This window comes from Caretta caretta, chromosome 16 (genome assembly GCF_965140235.1).
Source record: "Caretta caretta isolate rCarCar2 chromosome 16, rCarCar1.hap1, whole genome shotgun sequence".
Classification (NCBI taxonomy): domain Eukaryota; kingdom Metazoa; phylum Chordata; order Testudines; family Cheloniidae; genus Caretta; species Caretta caretta.
Genome location: NC_134221.1, coordinates 3,315,425 through 3,336,823, shown reverse-complemented (window position 1 = coordinate 3,336,823; position 21,399 = coordinate 3,315,425). Strand labels below are relative to the sequence as shown.

The window sequence follows — 21,399 nt, the reverse complement described above, 5'->3', positions numbered from 1 at the left end:
CAGCCCCATGACACACCCAGAGCAGAGCTCTCAAGCTACCCTGGAGCCGAGCAGACAACAACTGTACCATCCCACCTGATCCCACCTGAAGCAGATCATTGGGAGAAGCCAGAGAGCAAGGCCTGTTGCTCCCTGGCAATGGCAGCTGTGTGAAGCTCTCCGGACTGAAAACAGTCCTTTCCAGCATCCAGTCTGCACCCAGCTGAGCACCTCCAATTTTCTCACCTGTGCTGGGCTTAGTCTGAAACACGCACGCTTGGGACTTCTGTGTGTCTAGATGACAGGTTTCAGAGGAACAGCCGTGTTAGTCTGTATTCGCAAAAAGAAAAGGAGGACTTGTGGCACCTTAGAGACTAACCAATTTATTTGAGCATGAGCTTTCATGAGCTACAGCTCACTTCATCAGATGTGACGAAAGCTCATGCTCAAATAAATTGGTTAGTCTCTAAGGTGCCACAAGTACTCCTTTTCTTTTTGTGTGTCTAGAGTCTCCCGAGTCCCCAGTAGCTTGGCTTCCTGAGGTATTAAATAAACCAAACCCAAGGAGAAGGCTCACGCCCATGCACAAAGGACAGGCAGAGAGAGAGCATTTCTCAGCCCAGGGCCTCTCTCCACACCAGACTGTTCCCATACTAGGTGCATTTTACATGAATATCCTCTGGATCTGGGATTTGTTTTGTTATGATACAGAGACACCCAAGAGGAGAGAGGCAAAGTGGGGGAAGCACACACTTCTCATGAGTTCATTGGCAAGCAAGTCGTTGGCCTCCTGTATTACAGACAGCCATGCAGAAAGAGGAACTCAGGGCTGCAGAACATGCTACAACCAGCCAAACACACCGGGTCTGCAGGTTTGATTGCTAAGAAGATGATAAGACTTTTCCAACTTCTCACAAATGCTAGCTCTAGAAAACCACGTCTTTAGTACAAACCGACAGCAAGCCCAAGCTAAACGCTTGGAGTTGCATCTGCCCCATTGGCCCATGCACTGAGCCTAGTCTACAAGTGGTTTTGCAATTAAAACTAGACTGGATTCACTAATGTGGCACTGCATCAAACAATCCTGTCCTGATCCCAGGGTCCAGGACTCTGCACACCTGACACTGCTTCAGAAAGGCTGATTTTAAACAAACATCCCACACCTCAGAAGAACACTTAGTGGCCAAAAGGCTCAGAGTTTAGGGCCCTGCTTCAGCTAATCCACCAAAACCCAAACACACATATTGTCACAGAAAACTCTATCGCCCTCCACTCCATTCACCTTCCCTTTAGCTGCCGCTCACTTAACCCCTCGCTCTGCAGCTTCCTTCCATCGATTGGCACGCACCTCCGCAGCCGGCTGCCCTGTTCGGAGCTGACGCTGCGCGGGGAGGCAGCAGGGAGCACCGCACTAGAGGATTTCCCACGATCAAACAAGCTGCCGTTCACATGGCTTTGGAGCAGTCTGTGCACAGGAACCACACGCCCTTTCCCCAGGCAATATGTTGAGTCACGGGGCATGTCACCACCAGAGCACATGGAAGCCACTCGCCCAGCAGGGGGTACCAGAAGTACACATTTCTCTGGAGCCAGACTGGCATCAGTTCCCACAGCTCTGAAGGGCAGGACTTGCTGTTATAATTTTAGCTCCTCACCCCACAGCAAAGAGACCTAACAGAGCTGAATGAACGAGTGAGACAACGAGATTTCGAGGAAAGCTGGCACAGTGTCTGCAGCAGCCTCAGACAGCCATGTAACTTCGACTGCACTAACATCTGCAAGAATCAGGTCCAGGGCCAGTTCCAATTGCTCAGTAATAAAATGAACCCACTGGAGAAGTGCTAGGGGGATGTCCTGTGTGAGGAGCAACACCAACACCTAGAAAGCGCCTTTCCCCAAGCCTGAGGAGGGCAGACCCAGGCAATGCACGGCAGACAAGCCCACGGACATATTCAGGGACCTGCCAGAATACCCACTCTCAGTGCTTTTCATCCCAGGATCTTAGAGCACTTTGCAAAGCAGGGCTGTCATAAATATAAAGAGAAGGGTAAACACCTTTAAAATCCCTCCTGGCCAGAGGAAAAACCCTTTCACCTGTAAAGGGTTAAGAAGCTAGGATAACCTCGCTGGCACCTGACCAAAATGACCAATGAGGAGACAAGATACTTTCAGAGCTGGAGGAGGGGAGAAAAAAAGGCGCTCTCTGTCTGTGTGATGCTTTTGCCTGGAACAGAAAGGAATGGAGTCTTAGAACTTAGCAAGTAATCTAGCTAGAGACGCGTTAGATTCTGTTTTGTTTAAATGGCTGAGAAAATAAGCTGTGCTGGATGAAATGTGTATTCCTATTTTTGTGTCTTTTTGTAACTTAAGGTTTTGCCTAGAGGGATTCTCTATGTTTTGAATCTGATTACCCTGTAAGGTATTTACCATCCTGATTTTACAGAGGTGATTCTTTTACTTTTTCTTTAATTAAAATTCTTCTTTTAAGATCCTGATTGCTTTTTCATTGTTCTTAAGATCCAAGGGTTTGGGTCTGTGTTCACCTACGCAAATTGGTGAGGATTTTTATCAAGCCTTCCCCAGGAAAGGGGGTGTAGGGTTTGGGGAGGATTTTGGAGGGAAAGATGTTTCCAAGCGGGCTCTTTCCCGGTTATATATCTGTTAGACGCTTGGTGGTGGCAGCAATAAAGTCCAAGGGCAAAAGGTAAAATAGTTTGTACCTTGAGGAAGTTTTAACCTAAGCTGGTAAGAATAAGCTTAGGGGTTTTCATGCAGGTCCCCACATCCGTACCCTAGAGTTCAGAGTGGAGAAGGAACCTTGACAAGGGCACGTAGCATTATCCCCATTTTAGAGATGGGGAAACTGAGGCACACTGGTGGGGGAGGGAGAAGTGCAGTGATGTGCTCCCAGATTTGAACCAGGGCTCTCTCAAAGAAGGCTCCCTCTGGTTCAGCTATATACAGGATTCTCCTTGAGTGATTCACTCTCCTTCACACAACAAAATAACCCAGTAATTCTACCATCTTCCTCCCATAATCTTCACCAACCCTTCCACAAGGCCCTCACCAGATCCATCTGCCCTTACACCTCAGCCATGCTTCCCCCACCCCTCCAGCAGCTCCTCTAGGGGTCTCCCCTACCAAGAAGCTATGGTTACAGCCCTTTGGCTGTGTGGTGGTTGGCTGGACATGGAAAAGGTCCCTCTGGTGCTGGTTCATGGCTGGCTGCAGAATGGATCCCCTTTGCTTCCTGAGATGGCCTGGTCTCCTCTGACTGCCGGGAGGGGCTCAGTGGGGGAGTGAGTCTTCCCTGGCTTTTATGGGGAGTTTCTAGGGAGGAGTTGGCTGGGGTGGAGTGCAGAGGTGGGCAGGCAGGCATGGCAGGGACGTTCACTCAGTGGAACAGCAGCATGGCCCCACAACTTGCTCCTCCCCATGCCCGGCTGGAACAGCTGACCGGGTCAAGGAGGAGAGTACATGGCACTTCCTCCATATGCGATGCATTGCTGAGGAGTGGAGCCCCCTTGCAGCTGCTGCCCTGGCAAGGATGGGGCACTGCAGGGCAGCCGCCGCCTCTGTGAGCAGCAGAAGGGAAGGAGCAGAAAGGTTAGTCCCAGCCCCAGAGAGGATATCTGTGGGTGAGTCTGAGAAACCACTCCTTGCCCCAACCTGACATCACCAGTTCCCACTCACTGACAGCAGGTGATATGCACGGAGCTGGCCCAAGGACGCTGGGGAAGGCCAGAGAGGTGAATCTGTGGGACAAACCCTAAGCATGACCCAGCATGCAAACAAATGAGGGGAGGGCAACACAGGGTCCCCCGCCTCCTGCCCAAGGAGGGCAGCCCAGCAGCTTGTCTCCTCGAGCCCTTGCAGTGAGGTTTCGAGGCTTAGGCCCTCACAAAGCACAAAGCCAGAGGCCTCAGGCTGGCTCTGTAACCCGGGGCTTGTCCAGCTTAGTGCCTGCACAAGGTCACACCCTGGTTCGCAGCAGAGGGGAATCCAGCATTGGTTCTCTCCCAGGCTAGTGCCCCATCCCCTGAGGGGGATGCCACAGCAACTGCCTAGGCAGCAAAACTCCCGAGTCTGCCGAGCCGTGGGCTGCTAGGAATGGACACTTACCCACCGCGGCATTGTGCTCCTGATACACAGGCCTCAGCAGCTGGAAGACACAGAGCAGGCAGGACATGGTTACTCCCTGCAGCTCCTGGTGGGACCCGCACCAGCAATCTTCAGGACTCGACTTCCAGAGATCCCAAAGCACTTTGCAGAGGGGTGCAGGGTCATCAGCCCACATTGCACTGATGGCGAGAACTCCAGTCCTGTGTCCTACCCACTGGAAAGCCTCCCCGTTTCCCCCAGCACTTGACACAACCCAGCTGACAAACACGTTCAGGACAGCCAGCCATCATGCCCCTTAGCAGGACAGTATCAGCACACACAGTACAATGGTGAGTGCTGCCGGGGATGGGAAGAGGCCTTGGGACACAGCACCAGCTTGGAAGCCTAGTATACTGTGCTGAAAATAAGCAAAGACCACAAAAGCTTCCCCTTCCCCCTGTGGCTGGGCAGCCAGGGGAGGCATTCACTTCAGACAGGCAGCAGCCCAGACTTATCCCACAGGGCTGTACTGTTCCCTTCCCCTCCCAGCTAACCACACCGTACCCAGCAGACACAGATACAACAGTCGTCCCCAGTGACAACTTGGGGGCGGAAGGGGCTCGTTGGGGTCAGTGCGCATCATGCCACTGTGACATTCCTTGGTGCACAGGGCCAGGAGCTGGGGGCTGATTGCCTGCTTCTTGCAAACGGCCAAAGCCAGGGCATCTGCAGACACCACGATACAGCAAGAAACAGTGTCAGCTCCATGCATGATCTCCAGTCTGCGTAGGTACAGGCTGGGGAGGGGCAGGGCCTGCCTAGGAGCACCAGAGCGGCTGAGGTTGGAGGCAGGATCACAGACTAGCTGGATCTGTGGGAAGTCAAAGCCCATGCTGCTGACCTCAAGAGTGCCCAGAGCTCAGTGCTACCCCTCGGAGGACCCAAGATCTTTAAACATCTCATTTCTGGCAGCTCCTCAATCTGCATCCCACTCCCTGAAAGGATCTATATAGGGGGACCCTCCTTGCTGACTCAGGTGAGCTCAGGGTGGTTACTCCTGAAGACCTCCAGTGCAGCCCTGAGCCCAGCAGCTCTGGAAAGCCAGAGCGTGTCACAGACGAGGCAGCACTGGCTCTAGGGATTAACACAGCCCTGCACATGTGGCCTGGGGCCGTGGCTTTGGCTGATCCCCCTTCAGGTGCAAGGTGGCCTTAGGACAAGTGTTCCCTGGAGGTATGGCTGGCTGGTGAGCTGGTCCAGACGTGGCCCTATCAGGCTCTGCGAAAGAGGTGAAGGCCTGGCCAGTGTGAGGGGCACACCCAGTGCCCAGGGGCAGATGTCGCTAGTGCTGGAGGGGGGCCGTACCTGACTCCCAGGATTGAGAGGTGCTAAGAGGATGTAGTTCTTGTCCCCGTCAGAGGACGCCCGGGACAAGGGTGGCATCGTGTGCTGGCTCCGCTTCCCAACCTCCGTGTATCGCGGACAGTTGTTCAGCACCAGCCTGTCACTACTGTTGTACACGATGTGGCAACTCTGGCGGTGCTCGGGGCGGGAGGGCACTGTGCTGTTTTTCTCCCGCTTGTTTGGAGGTGACTGGAGGTCGTAGGCAGATTTGCAGGATGACCTCCGTATCATGCCTTCAAGGCCTGGCTTGATCTGCGGCACGATCCTCCACACCAGCAGGATGATCTCACTGGGACAGTTCCTGAAAGAGACGCCGTGGGGGAGGGTCAGACGAATGCAGCCTGGGGAAGCCTGCCAGCCCCACGGGCAAGCCCAGCTCCAGCATGGCGAACAACACTCTTGGGAGGTGACACTGCGCACAGTGGGCCCCAAGCCTCGCAACTTCAGCGGCCACACAGACAACCCCCACCACCAGAGTCCCTCTCCCCTCCCATATCCCTGCCCCCCCCCCCCCCCGCCAAGACACCCTCTCCCTTCCCTCCCACCCTGGAAGTCCCTCTCCCTTCCCATCTCCCCCAGACTCCCTCTCCCCTCCCTTCCCACCCCACCCCCAAGATTCCCTCTCCCTTCCTTTCCCATCCTTCCCCCTGGACTTCCTCTCCCTTTCCATCCCCCTCACCGACTCCCTCTTCCTTCCCTCCCCACCCCACCCCCCCCCGTGCCAAGATTCCCTCTCCCTTCCTTTCCCATCCTTCCCCCTGGACTTCCTCTCCCTTTCCATCCCCCTCACTGACTCCCTCTCCCTTCCCTCCCCACCCCCCCCCCGTGCCAAGACTCCCTCTCCCTTCCCTTTCCCCCACCCCAAGGGTCCCTCTCCTTTCCCTCCCTCCAACTTCCTCTCCCTTCCCTTCCCCTCATCCCAAGTCCCTCTCCCTTCCCTTCCCATCCTCCTCCCCCACACTCTCTCTCCCTTCCCATCCTCCCCACACATTCCCTCTCCCTTCCCTTCCCATCCCCCCCGACTCCCTCTTCCTTCCCTTCCCCCGCCCCCGCGCCAAGACTCCCTCTCCCTTCCTTTCCCATCCCCCTCAGGCTCCCTCTCCCTTCCCTTCCCTCTCCCCCAAGACTCCCTTTCCCTTCCCTTCCCTCCCCCCAGACTCCTTCTCCCTCCCTATCCCTCCCCCGACTCCCTCTCCCTTCCCCCCACCCCTCAGCCTCCCTCTCCCTTCCCTTCTTATCCCCCCCGAGACTCCCTCTCCCTTCCCTCCTTCCCTGACCCCCTCTCCCTTCCCTTCCCTCCCCCCCAGACTCCCTCTCCCTTCCCCTCTCCCCCGGGAGTCCCTCTCCCTTCCCTTCCTATCCCCGCCCTGACACTCCTTCTCCCTTCCCTCCCCCGCAGTTTCCATCTCCCTTCCCTTCTCCCCCCGCCGACTTCCTCTTCTTTCCCATCCCCCCCAGACTCCCTCTCACTTCCCTCCCCACCCCCAGACTGCCCCTCCCTTCACCCACACCACCTCAGGGACACCTACCTCCCCTCCCCCTTCACTGCTTAATGGACTCCCCCTCCCAGCTCCTTGCACCCCCTCAGACCCTCTCCCTTCCAGCCTCCCTCACCACCCGACTCTTGCCTCCCCTCCCTCGCCCCCCAATCAGAGATTTCTCCTCCCCCTCCCCAACCCAGCCCCCTGAACCTCCTCTGAGACACTCCCTCCCCAAACCCCTGTGCCCCTCTGAGACTCTGTCTCCTCCACTCCTCTCCCCTCTGACTCCCACCGAGCCCTGCTTTCCCCACACTCATGCACTGGTACCCCGTCCCTCCCAGTTATCCCCACGAATCTGCAACACTCAGCTGGGCCCGCCTTCCACCTGCCACTCCCCTCTGCAGCACATGGGCCCCATGCCAAGGCTCCCACCTCAGCCCAGTCTGGGGGTGCCACCTGTCCAGGTGTTCCCGGGATCACCCCACCCCTGAGGCAGCTGTGTGAGGAAATCTGCCCGCCAGCTCAACACACACTTCAGCTGGTCAGCTCTTGGGGCTCAGGATTGCTCCAAGGCCCCGTTCTTTGTATCCCACATGTGGCTGCCCCCACCCAGCCTGACGGGTACTGGAGTGTGAACCATCACCGGATTTCATGTGCCAACTCCACGCATTTCCAGTGCTCCACGGGTTGCTGGTTCAGCTGCACCACAGTGTCCAGCTGCTGCAGGCCAGCCTTCTCTGCTGGGCCACCTAATGGAGAGAAGGAGCCATGCCAACAATCTGCCCCAGGACAGAGCCAAGTGCATGTCCAAACTGCACGTATCCTATACTCTCTCCGTACCTTCCCCCGCTACCACCCAGATCCCATACTAACGCGGTCCCTTCCCTATCTAACACCCAGATCTTGTACTGACCCCATCCCTTCCCTCCGAACTGCCCGGATCCTCTATGGACCCTGTGCCTTCCCTCCCTACCCCCCGCCCCCGGATCCTGTACTCACCCTGTCCATTCCGTAGGAACTACCCAGATCATGTACTGACCCCGTCCCTTCCCTCCCTACCAACCGGATCCCGTACTCACCACCTCCCTTCCCTCTGAACTGTCGGATCCCATACTCACCCTGCCCCTTCCTTCCCTAATGTCCGGATCCTGCACGGACCCCATACCTTCCCTCCCTAACACCCAGATCCCGTACTCATCCCGTCCCTTCCCTCCCCACCAATCAGATCCTGTACTGACCCTGTCCCTTCCCTCCCTACCACCCAGATCCTGTACTCACCCCATCCCTTACCTCCCTACCACTTGGATCCCATTCTGACCCTGTCCCGTCCCTTCCCTCGAACTGCCAGGATCCCGTACTGATGCCAACCCTTCCCTAGCTACCACTCAGTTCCCATACTTATCCTGTCCCTTCCCTTCCAATCACTTGGATCCCATTCTGATCCCATCCCTTCCCTCTCTACCACCCAGATCCTGTACTCACCCCGTCCCTTCCCTCCGAACTGCCTGGATCCTGTACCGACCCCATCCCTTCCCTCCCTAATGCCCCATACTCACCCCGTCCCTTCCCTCCCTATCAACTGGATCCTGTAGTCACTCAAACCCTTCCCTCCCTACCACCCAGATCCCATACTCGCCCTGTCCCTTCCCTCCCTACCCCCCAGATCCTGTACTCACCCTGTCCCTTTCCTCCCTACCCCCCAGATCCTGTACTCACCCTGTCCCTTTCCTCCCTACCACCCAGATCCTGTACTCATCCCATCCCTTCCCTCCCTACTACTTGGATCCCATTCTGACCCCATCCCTTCCCTCCCTACTGCCCGTATCCCGTACTGACCAAGTCCCTATTCCTCTCTACCACCTGGATCCTGTAATGACGCAGTCCCTTCTCTCCCTTCCCCTACTGCCCGGATGCCATACTGACCCCATCCCTTCCCTACCTACTGCCTGGATCACGTACTGACTCTGTCCCTTTCCTCCCTACAACCTGGATCCTCAACTGACTCCTCACCTACTGCTTGGATCCCATCCCATACTTACCCTGTCCCTTCCCTCCCCTACTGCCCGGATTCTGTTCTCACCCTGTGAGCTTCATGTCTGACCTACTGGGTCCTCTCCCAGCTACTCCCAGTGAGAGGGCTAACAGTGTCAATCGCAGTGCTTGTTGATGTGACAAAAACATGTGTCCACTAGGAACTTTGCTGAGACCTTCAATCTCCTACACACAGGAGCCAGCACTAAGCCATCAGATTGCAATACCTGACAGTCATGACTGGCCTGAGATGTGTGTACAACAGGCCAACTAGGGGTGAAGCATACCATGAGGTTAGTGTCCTTTATGGATGCCTGTTTAAGTCAAATGCCACATCCTTGTAAAATGCACATGCTACAGTCTCACGACAGTTCCAGCCTGTGACATTGATTAAATGTGACCATGCAGATCATTGCTGCTACCACTGTTATATTATTGCAACAAATCTTGCACAAACTGTACCAAGTAAGGCACCAATGGAAAAGTTACGGTTTGCTGAATATGCTGGTTCTATTTGTGTGCAGGTATCAGTTACGAACATTGACTACGTACTTGTATCTCAAAGGTGTCTGCTCCTGCAATAGAACCCACAGGGCAATTGGCGCCCAGTCTGGCCAGCACACTGTGAATGAAGTATTCAAGTTGGTGGCTCATCAACAAACACAATGAATCACGGAAGAAGCCTATCCATGCCTGACAGACTTTCATATGAATGTTTTAACAAGAGTACGGGTAATGGCCTCCGCTATGACTTGCCCATGTGACCACAAACTCCATCTTGTTACCTGTAATTTTTCACAGACTAGAACAACGGGTTTCCCTCCACATGGCAGAAGCTATAAAAGGCCCTGGAAACATCTCCATTTTGCCTCTTTCCTGCTCTGATCTCTGGGCTATGGACTAATACTAATGGGAGCTTTCTAACCAAGGGACTGAGGACCTTCCAATTATTTGGGAGCAACCTGAGATTGAACAAGCCAGCAGTTTATTTCATCACTGCTTCAAGCCTGATCCAAGAACTCTTTGCAACACTAAATCGCACATCTCTTCTATAAAATTGACCTCAAAACTGTTTTCATATCTGTATGTATAGTGATCTTTTAACCAATACTCTCTCTCTTTTCTTTTTTAATAAATTTTAGTTTAGTTAATAGGAATTAGATGTACACTGTATTTTGGTAAGATCTGAAATATTCATTGACCTGGTGGGTAATGTGCCCGATCCTTTGGGATTGGTAGAACTTTCTTAAATGATTAATAAGATTTTCAGTAATCCTCATCATATTTGATTTGCATGTCTGAGTGGAAGCCCAAGAGTGGGTTGCTTTAAGGGAACTGTGTTTTGGCTTCTGGGTATCTGTTTTGTGGCTACCTTGGTGGATCTAAGTATTGGAATGACCACCAGCTTCAGGCATTGTCTACCCCATTCTTTGCAGTTTGCCCTAATTAAGTAACCTCAGTGTGGCCCCCCTGGGACCCTGGTCACACAGTCATTGATATGAGTATTCACACAAGTTCCAAACACCTCATGTTTACCCAGGAACTCTGACCAACTGCCATGCTGCTCCACCAGAGACACACTTGGTTCCTTTACAAAATACTGTCCAGGCTGTTGAGCAAGACAGAAAATGCGAGCCATGTTTGAAGACAATCTCTCCAGCAGTATTGCAGTTCTGGACACTTCAATCTGGCTCCTTGGCTGTCCCTGCCAGACATTTTCAGCTGTCAGCTGTACTCCTAAGAGAACAACTGGGCCACCCACACTCATGCTGACTAGCCCAGCCAGGTCCTGTGGTGGGAACTCCACAGAACAAGGAGTAATGGTCTCAAGTTGCAGTGGGGGAGGTTTAGGTTGGATATTGGAAAAAACTTTTTCACTAGGAGGGTGGTGAAGCACTGGAATGGGTTACCTAGGGAGGTGGTGGAATCTCCTTCCTTAGAGGTTTTTGAGGTCAGGCTTGACAAAGCCCTGGCTGGGATGATTTAATTGGGGATTGGTCCTGCTTTGAGCAGGGGGTTGGACTAGATGACCTCCTGAGGTCCCTTCCAGCCCTGATATTCTATGATTCTATTAACAGGTTGCCGTGTTCTGCATAAGCAACAGTCTCTATGGCAGCCACACTGAGTCCTGGGTACAGTAAACTCCATTGACATGGTCTGGGGGAAACTATTCATGGACCACCGTGCCCAGGTCATCCTTTGAGCAAAGTTGGGAAGCTTCCCAGCAAGCTGGAGGTGGACAATGCACTGACGCCATCTTATCTCTTAGGCTCCTGCTGAGTCAAACTACTTGGATGAATGGAGGCAGATGCCCTCAATGGAAGGGGAGGACGGTGGGTCCGCCAGGTCTAAGCACTTCTCCTTTCCAACCAGCACCACTCTGGACTTGCCCAGATAGAGTTTGTACCAGCTGCCCCTGGCGTTCCGGGGGACCTGCAAGGGGGCTGGGGGTTGTCGAAGAGGAGCAGTTGCCCATTTCCACTCTCTGGGGCTGTTGGAGCAATAAGTGGAGCCACTGTAGTGCAATGCCATCCATCCCGCTATGTCACATAGATAGGTTGACAGCCTGGGACATTATGAACAGCTCGAGGGCAGAGGGCAAGGGGCCCCCTGATATCAACTGGCCTGACCAGCCTAATATACCCCAACTCACTATTGTTATCATCTGTATCTAGGAGGTGTCACTGGAAAGCTCATCACTCACTGGGTATTCACAGCACCATGTCATACAGGTGCAAGCAACTGATGCAAAGTTATGGACATAAACTGAAATTCTAATTCTTAAAATGTGTTTGCCAGTCACATAGGAGTTAGCTCACCCTAAACAAGGCCCCGAGCTTTCTCCACTGGGCAGTTACTTCCAAAGTACTTTGAAAGACAATGAGAATGTATTGACATACCAGCTAAAGCTCTCCAGCTAACAAGTGTGGGGAAGAGACTGTCTGGCTAGGCCCCAGCAAGGTAGAGAAACTTTATCGGATCTATAAAGACAGGAGAGTATAAACCTCAAATAATAAGCAATTGAATCAACCCATTGAACACAATACTAGTGCATCATGGACGTCTTTTATGTATGCCTGTACCACCCTGGTGGTAAAATGTCTGTATTGATACTAGAGGAGGAATTATGGATGCTCATTGAGATTCCGCTGTCCAGTCTGCCCAGATACAGCTACCTACTTATCTCCTATGTAAATCAACCATGATGGAATCAAACAATGGAAGCCTCATTTACACCGAAACCATATGGGGGATGGGAAGCCCACAAGGAAGGGAAGAACAGCATGAGGTCATTGACCTTTGGGAGATATGAGTGAGGAGAGAAGGCATCCATCACTAGAGAAACACAAGAGGCTAAAGCTCTTACAAGCTGAGAAAGATGAGTCCTTCAACCAAGTCTCTGGAACTGAATGCAGATGAGAAACCTGCTTAGATAAAGATCATTCACCTAAGAAGACAAGGGAAACCAGCCCCTGGTGGAAGGTCCTGACTGAGGGAAAGTCAGCCATGGCTGGGAAGAAGAATGACTGAAGAGAGAAACCATCTTGAACAAAGCCTGTATCTTGCTAGGTTAAGTTTTAGACTCTTAAATGCATGTTTTCTCTTGTATTTGCTTGTTACCTTTTCTAACTTTATTCCTTTTACGTAGCAGCACTTAACCTATGGCCAATTGTTAATACTTTATTTTACTATAAACCAACTCAGCACTGTGTTCCCCCAGTTAGGTTCATAAGCTGTGATATGGTTTTGTCTCTTTAGAGGAACAAATAAGCCATGTTAAAGCTCTGATCTGCCCAGGACAGGGCAGGACATTGCAGAGCACGTGGCTCTGGGCAAATTCAGGACTTGAAATGCGTTAGGGTCACCTTGCCAGATGTAACCAAAGATGGTGGAAACCGCTGTGGGGCTGCAGACAGGGGCCAGAGCTGCGGAACCAGGGCCGTCTAGCACATGGGCACTCGGGGGGTGACTTGAAGGCTAGCAGAGAGCGGCCCAGGATGAGAGCTACAAAGCACTGTGAGGTGCCCAGGGTTACAGGGCAGGTGATGACACAACCATGCACGGTTCTGGATTTGCACCCCACACTGACCCGACCGTTGTGGTAGTTGGTTTGAAAGCTGCAGGGAAGTCACGACATGGAAGCACCAAGATGGGGCCTACATCCATGACCAGGAGAACAGCCTCTCTTTAGCACCAGTGGGGCTGTCCCTGCTCTGACGCCCAATGTCAAAGCATTAGGATGCAGCAGATGCCACTTGCTGCTGAAGCATGGCTGCTGCTAGCTTCTCAGTTACTTTGCCAAGGAATGGGAGGTTACAGGTGGGGCAGTGACAGGAGGTTTCCTGCACCAAGTGTTGGCTTCCTGACTATTTGCAGCCTATGGCGTTCCACAGGGTGGACTGGAAGGTTAGCTTTGTTGGATCATATTAAAGAAGTTCTGTATTAAAATCACAAATGAGTTTGATTCCCCACAGTTTAAATTCCAGGGTATTACTAATTAAAAGGTTTCTTGGTTTTTGGTACTGTTTCTCTCCCTCTATGTGTGAAACTTGCAAGCTGCTAATTGTGTTAGTACATTCTAAGACAGAGTCTGTTCTCAAAGCAATTCTTTGTAACAACACCTACTCACACACAGAGAGACTCAAAGCAATACTCTGTAACAACAGAAACACCACCCAGAGACTCCCCGCCCTTTTGTTGTATTCATCTCACTTTGTTAACAATTGTGATTAAAATAGATATAGAGGATGTATGTGGATGGATGCTTGGTGTGAATAATAACTGAATGATCAGGGAGGTGCCAGCCTAAGAATCCAGTGTCCATCGGCTGAAGAAGGCGACAAGTGGAAATAACCAGAGGACCCCCAGAGGGCAGACTGGGATCCACCCAAGAGCTTCAAGAATGGGAGAACCAAAGAACAAGATAACATCTGGCAGCACGGAGCTGTCAGGAATGTGCCATCTGCTGATTGATTCAGCAACAGCACGATGAAGCAATTCCCATAGACTAGCATAGGAAGAAATTCCTATAAAAATGGACTCTAGAAAGTGAGAACTTTGGGGTCCGATTCTGCAAACCAACTTCCAGGAGCATCAGATGACCATCTGACAAGGCCCTGCTCCCTCCTTATGTCCAGGCCACCTGGCCAGTGGCTTGGCATGAGCAACTCTAAGGCTGGTAACTATGATAACAACCTTGCAGAACCTGTGTGTGTGTGTGTGTGTGTGTATGAATGAACGTGTGAATAAATATGAAATTGAATGGAATGTTATCGCTATAACTGCTTACTATGATTCTCTCTGTATTCACAATAAATGTGGCATTTTGCCTTTTCCCCTTTAATAAGATCCTGCTGGTTTTTATTTTACTGGTGTAACAGCTTCTCACAAGCAGCTGTTGATTATTTCCATCAGAAGCAGTCATAGTTTTTTGTCAGCTTTCCCCAGCCGGGACAGGCATGGCTGTTCTCACAGGGGGGAATTCCCCTGTGACTGGGAGGGCCAGCAGCATGCCCTCCGCACCATCTCATGCCTGCACTGGGGTGGGGACCACAGGCAGAGCACTCATTTGGGGTGCCTCTGAACCCCAGTGCTCCAGAGAAGGAGTCTCCACATTGGCCCTGCAGAGACCAGCATGCAGCAGGGAGCGCACCTCAGGATCTGGATTTACACAGCTCCTGCAGCCCCCATGCTGAGCCGTGTTATGGAGGAGATGCAAGCTGCATCCCAGCTGCAGGAGTTGTGCCGCTCCTTTGTGCCCTGGCCTAGGATTGGGGCAGCAATGTGCTTTCACCTCCTCAGACACACCCAGGACCCAGTTACTCACATGCGGGACAAGCAGATGAGATTTGGGTTCCTCATTACCTCAGTAGGCAGTTACAGGATAGCAAACTAGAATTCCAGGTCAGTTTTGTAGGAGGAACAAGTACGTTTCTCACCCTTATCATTCTGGAGAAAAGCTTGAAAACATGTCCCATAAATGCTCAACAACAAGACCGCAAATAAAAAGAACCCAAAGTGTGTCAGTTTTAAAATCCCACAGTTTGTGAAATGTTGTCAGTTTTGGACAACTGAAACCTGAAATATTTTGGCCTGTTTAACAAACATTTTCAGTAAAGCCAAAACATTTTACCTAACCCACTGAAATTTTTCAGTTGTTGAAAACCAAACAATTTTCAGAAAGAACGAGGAGTCCTTGTGGCACCTCAGAGACTAACAAATTTATTTGAGCATAAGCTTTCGTGGGCTAAAGCCCACTTCATCAGATGCATGTAGTGGAAAATACAGTAGGAAGATATATATTTACAGAGAACATGAAAAAATGGGGGTTGCCATACCAGCGAATGGGCCATCCTAATTATCACTACAAAAGTTTTTTTCTCCTGCTGATAATAGCCCACCTTAATCGATCAGTCTCGTTAGAGTTGGTATGGCAACCCCCATTTTTTCATGTTCTCTGTATATATCTCTATCTTCCTACTGCATTTTCCACTGCATGCATTGATGAAGTGGGCTTTAGCCCACGAAAGCTTATGCCCAAATAAATTGGTTAGTCTCTAAGGTGCCACAAGGACTCCTCGTTCTTTCTGCTGATACAGACGAACACGGCTGCCGCTCTGAAACAATTTTCAGCGTTCATGGTTTCTTTGGAGGCTTTCTTCTGGCAAAAAAATGAAAAATTCTGTCAAAATATGTCAACAAAGCCATATAAAATAGTTTTTGTCTAAATGTTTTTTGGGGGGGAACCTTTCTCCGCCAGTACTAGTACGTCTATTAGACTGACATCAAAACACTGCAGAATGCCATACATACATGCTCACGTATCTACAGTTTTAGCACAAATGGTATATTGTCCTATTTGAGAACCCATATGCGATCCCAGCATTAAAGACTGTATTGTGAGGCGTAAGCACAAGGGGCAGAGTTAAGGTGGCTTTTCCACCTTAACGTTTGCATTTCCTGACTTCTGCTGTGCAAATGAAGGGAGTGATACAAAGCGAACTGAAGTCAATAGAAAGACTCTGAGTGATTTCCATGGGCTTTGGACCAGGCCATTAATGCTCTCTCCCAATATCTGGCTATGTGGAGTACTTGTTACATAATCAAAGTTTACTCACTCAATGAGCAATTAGGAAAAAAACTAGCTGCCACCATTTTTGTGCCAAACACCTAGAAATGGCACAGGCGCCCCCGCCGTTGCCCTGTGCCCAGCAGTCTCACCGAAATACCTTCAGCACTGAGCACAGGCAGCCCTGTAACAAGACAGCCACACTGGCCTCTGGCCTCATTAGAGGCACAAAGGGGACATTTAAAAGAAACTGTTCAAGAGAAAAGGAAAATTCTGTGAGGTTTGAGAGGGTCTTAAGACAGGATCAAACACAGGGAAGCAAAGGGGACGGGGACTGGTCCCTTTCAAATCAGTCCAACAATAAAAGATGTATAAAAATGGGTTGTTCTCTTACCAGAGTCTACAGCCTGCACACGGACTGGAGAGTCGCAGCAGATTGTGAAGCCAAACCCATCCCTTCCTCGAGGGATTGTAATCTGAAAACAGACATCAGAGTCATCCTGTTACACAGGAAGGCAGCTACTGTGTGTGACCAGTAAGAACCCAGCACTTTGCTCATGCACAGCCCCAGGACTTTTATGCGTACATTAAAACAGCATCTGTATAGCCAGCTGGAGAGGGATGAATGGACTGGTCGGAGACAACAAACATCTGTCAGTATAAAAGTCCTCCCTTTGTAGGAGGACATAAACTACTGCAGATGGCCAGGACATAGCTGACACTGGACTGCAGCCAAGGGCATTTAAAAGGGCATTTACAAATCACACAAAATTTGGCATTGCAATCTGTGAGCAGGTGAGTTGCATATCCTGTACTATAGGCAGATAACACAATTCCCCTCCCCTGAATTTCTCTTGATAACCAAGGGAGTGTTCTAGAGGTGGGATGAAGGATGGGTTAAGGGATAAGATTGGGAACCAGGAGATATGATTTTATTCCTGGCTTTGACAAAGACTTCCAGTGTGACTTCTTTGAGCAACTCTCTGTGCCTTGGTTTCCCTTATATAATATGTAAATAATGACATTTTCCTACCTTGCAGGATTGTGGCAAGACTTAGTATATTAATATTTGTAAAGCAGTTGGGGTGAAGATGCTCTGAAAGCCTCACACATTATTTTGTGCTAAAGTATTTTCATTAAGTAGGATATGGCTGAAAGGAGTTCTGAAGGGAAGGGATGGAGTGTTAATGGGTTTTTTCCATCAGCACTCAGGGAACAAGTGAAAGGCTCCTCTCACCACGCTGACCCTGGAGGCTGTGAGCTCTCATGAATAGAGTGAAGTTCATTTGTCGAAGGTTGGCTTTAAGCGGGAGCTCAGTCACAGTTCCTATAAACTTTCAGAGAAGTTTATCACATTTCCAGGTTTACTGAAAAGAAGGGGACGGGGGGGTGGCGGGGGAACCAACTGACCCATACGATTTCTGGAAATAAACAGCCAGAAGGACAGATCCCATTGAGGGACCAAGAATAAGCAACCATAGATAGACTCATAGACTCATAGATATTAAGGTCAGAAGGGACCATTATGATCATCTAGTCTGACCTCCTGCACAATGCAGGCCACAGAATCTCACCCACCCACTTCTGCAATAAACCTCTCACCTATGTCTGAGCTATTGAAGTCCTCAAACCATGGTTTAAAGACTTCAAGGTGCAGAGAATCCTCCAGCAAGTGACCCATGCCTCATGCTACAGAGGAAGGCGAAAAACCCCCAGAGGCTCTTCCAATCTGCCCTGGAGGAAAATTCCTTCCCGACCCCAAATATGGCGATCAGCTGAACCCTGAGCATGTGGGCAAGATTCGCCAGCCAGATACCCAGGAAAGAATTCTCTGTAGTAACTCAGATCCCACCCCATCTAATATCCCATCACAGGCCATTGGGCCTATTTACCATGAATAGTTAAAGATCAATTAATTGCCAAAATCGTGTTATCCCATCATACCATCTCCTCCATAAACTTATCGAGTTTAATCTTGAAGCAAGATAGGTCTTTTGCCCCCACTGCTTCCCTTGGAAGGCTATTCCAGAACTTTACTCCTCTGATGGTTAGAAACCTTCATCTAATTTCAAGTCTAAACTTCCTGATGGCCAGTTTATATCCATTTGTTCTTGTGTCCACATTGGTACTAAGCTTAAAAAATTCCTCTCCCTCTCCGGTATTTATCCCTCTGATATATTTATAGAGAGTAATCATATCTCCCCTCAACCTTCTTTTAGTTAGGCTACACAAGCCAAGCTCCTTGAGTCTCCTTTCATAAGACAAGTTTTCCATTCCTCAGATCATTCTAGTAGCCCTTCTCTGTACCTGTTCCAGTTTGAATTCATCCTTCTTAAACATGGGAGACCAGAACTGCACACAGTATTCCAGATGAGGTCTCACCAGTGCCTTGTATAACGGTACTAAAACCTCCTTATCCCTACTGGAAATACCTCGCCTGATGCATCCCCCATTAGCTTTTTTCACAGCCATATCACATTGGCGGCTCGCAGTCATCCTGTGGTCAACCAATACGCCAAGGTCCTTTTCCTCCTCCATTACTTCTAATTGATGCGTTCCCAGCTTATAACTAAAATTCTTGTTATTAATCCCTAAATGCATGACCTTACACTTCTCACTATTACATTTCATCCTATTACTATTACTCCAGTTTACAAGGTCATCCAGATCTTCCTGTATGACGTCCCAGTCCTTCTCTGTATTGGCAATACCTCCCAGCTTTGTGTCATTTGCAAACTTTATTAGCACACTCCCATTTTTTGTGCCGAGGTCAGTAATAAAAAGATTAAATAAGATTGGTCCCAAAACCGACCCCTGAGGAACTCCACTGGTGACCTCCCTCCAGCCTGACAGTTCACCTTTCAGTAGGACCCGCTGTAGTCTCCCTTTTAACCAATTCCTTATCCACCTTTCAATTTTCATATTGATCCCCATCTTATCCAATTTAACTAATAATTCCCCATGTGGCACGGTATCAAATGCCTTCCTGAAATCTAGGTAAATTAGATCCACTGCATTTCCTTTGTCTAAAAACTCTGTTACTTTCTCAAAGAAGGAGATCAGGTTGGTTTGGCACGATCTACCTTTTGTAAAACCATGGTGTATTTTGTCCCATTTACCATTGACCTCAATGTCCTTAACTACTTTCTCCTTCAAAATTTTTTCCAAGACCTTGCATACTACAGATGTCCAACGAACAGGCCTGCTGTTACCCGGATCACTTTTTTTTCCTTTCTTAAAAATAGGAACTATGTTAGCAATTCTCCAGTCATATGGTACAACCCCTGAGTTTACAGATTCATTAAAAATTCTTGCTAATGGGCTTGCAATTTCAGGTGCCAATTCCTTTAATATTCTTGGATGAAGATTATCTGGACCCCCCGATTTAGTCCCATTAAGCTGTTTGAGTTTCGCTCAGATATGGTAATATCTACCTCCATATCCTCATTCCCATTTGTTATGCTATCATTATCCCTAAGATCCTCATTAGCCTCATTAAAGACTGAGGCAAAGTATTTGTTTAGATATTGGGCCAAGCCTAGATTATCCTTAACCTCCACTCCATCCTCAATGTTTAGCAGTCCCATGTCTTCTTTCTTTGTTTTCTTCTTATTTATATGGCTATAGAACCTTTTACTATTGGTTTTAATTCCCTTTGCAAGGTCCAACTCTACTTCACTTTTAACCTTCTCACTTTATCCCTTCATGTTCTGACCTCAATAAGGGAACTTTCCTTGCTGATCCCTCCCATCTTCCACTCCCTGTAGGCTTTCTGTTTTTTCTTAATCACTTCTCTCAGATGCTTGCTCATCCAGCTTGATCTGCAACTCCTGCCTATGAATTTTTTCCCCTTTTTTGGGATGCAGGCTTCCCATAGCTTCTGCAGCTTTGACTTGAAGTAAACCCAGGCCTCCTCTGCCTTTAGATCCACAAGTTCTTCAGTCCAATCCACTTCCCTAACTAATTTCCTTAATTTTTGAATGTCAGCCCTTTTGAAATCAAAAACCCTAGCTGCAGATTTATTTTTGTTTATCCTTCCGTTCAGTTTGAACTGAATTAGCTCATGATCACTTGAACCAAGGTTGTCCCCTACAACCATTTCTTCTACGAGGTCCTCACTACTCACCAAAAACAAGTCTAAAATGGCATCCCCTCTAGTCAGTTCAGCAACTACTTGATGAAGGAATCCATCAGCTATCGCATCTAGGAAAATCTGAGCCCTATTATTATTACTAGCACTTGTCCTCCAGTCTCTATCTGGGAAGTTAAAGTCTCCCATGATCATGCAGTTTCCATTAGTATTTACTTCATTAAAAACATTAACGAGGGCTCTATCCATATCCAGATTAGATCCTAGCAGTCTATAGCTCACCCCAAGCACTATCCCAGGGGAGGCTCTAGTAGTTTTCTTCCCCAATGTGATTTTTGCCCAGACGGACCCTGTCTCATCCATTCCATCGCTCCTTATTTCTTTACATTCTATCTCATCATTGATAGACAATGCTACTCCAGATCCTGGCTGAGGAGAATTTAATCCAAGCCTCTTTATATCTTTTGCTCTAATAAAGTGAAGATGAAATCACAATAGTATCTGGCTGCTGGAGCTACACGCCCTGTCTCCTAGCATTTCCCTAGCATGACAGTGGGCTTCCAAAGCCAAACTCCCTTCCACTTGCATCATCAAGAACAGGCCCAGGCCCACTGCCTTGGGTAGCTCTGGGGGTTTGGTGGGTCACAAACAGCCCAAAAGGTTGGTGGTGGCTCTTCAGCTTTGACTCTTCTCTACACTTAGATTGAACACAGGGCCAGAGGATCAGGGCATTTCTAGGCCTGGGAGTCATAGAATCATAGAATAACAGAGTTGGAAGGGACCTCTGGAGGCCATCTAGTCCAACCCCCTGCCCAGAGCAGGATCAATCCCAACTAAATCATCCCAGCCAGGGCTTTGTCAAGCCTGACCTTAAAAACTTCTAAAGAAGGGGATTCCACCACCTCCCTAGGTAACGCATTCCAGTGTTTCACCACCCTCCTAGTGAAAAAGTTTTTCCTAATATCCAACCTAAACCTCCCCCACTGCAACTTGAGACCATTACTCCTTGTCCTGTCATCTGCTATCACTGAGAATAGTCTAGATCCATCCTCTTTGGATCCACCTTTCAGGTAGTTAAAAGCAGCTACCAAATCCCCCCTCATTCTTCTCTTCCGTAGACTAAACAATCCCAGTTCCCTCAGCCTCTCCTCATAAGTCATGTGTTCCAGTCCCCTAATCATTTTTGTTACCTTCCACTGGACTCTCTCTAATTTCTCCACATCCTTCTTGTAGTGTGGGGCCCA

At 49.6% G+C, this 21,399-nt stretch overlaps 1 protein-coding gene across 8 annotated transcripts in view; it reads right to left on the bottom strand.

The window, feature by feature from the left end:
• Positions 1-21,399, bottom strand: part of RGS3 (regulator of G protein signaling 3) — a 239,211-nt gene that overhangs the window by 130,814 nt on the left and 86,998 nt on the right. For all 8 annotated transcript variants that reach the window (XR_012665250.1, XM_075120455.1, XM_075120453.1 and 5 more), the window contains 4 exons: positions 16,460-16,541; positions 7,609-7,714; positions 5,446-5,785; positions 4,102-4,141 (listed from right to left, as the gene is read on the bottom strand). Coding sequence is in view for 7 of the 8 variants with exons in the window: in XM_075120455.1 (XP_074976556.1) it covers positions 4,102-4,141; positions 5,446-5,785; positions 7,609-7,714; positions 16,460-16,541 (568 nt within the window). In the remaining variant the exon portion in view is untranslated. The remainder of the gene's footprint in view (positions 1-4,101; positions 4,142-5,445; positions 5,786-7,608; positions 7,715-16,459; positions 16,542-21,399) is intronic.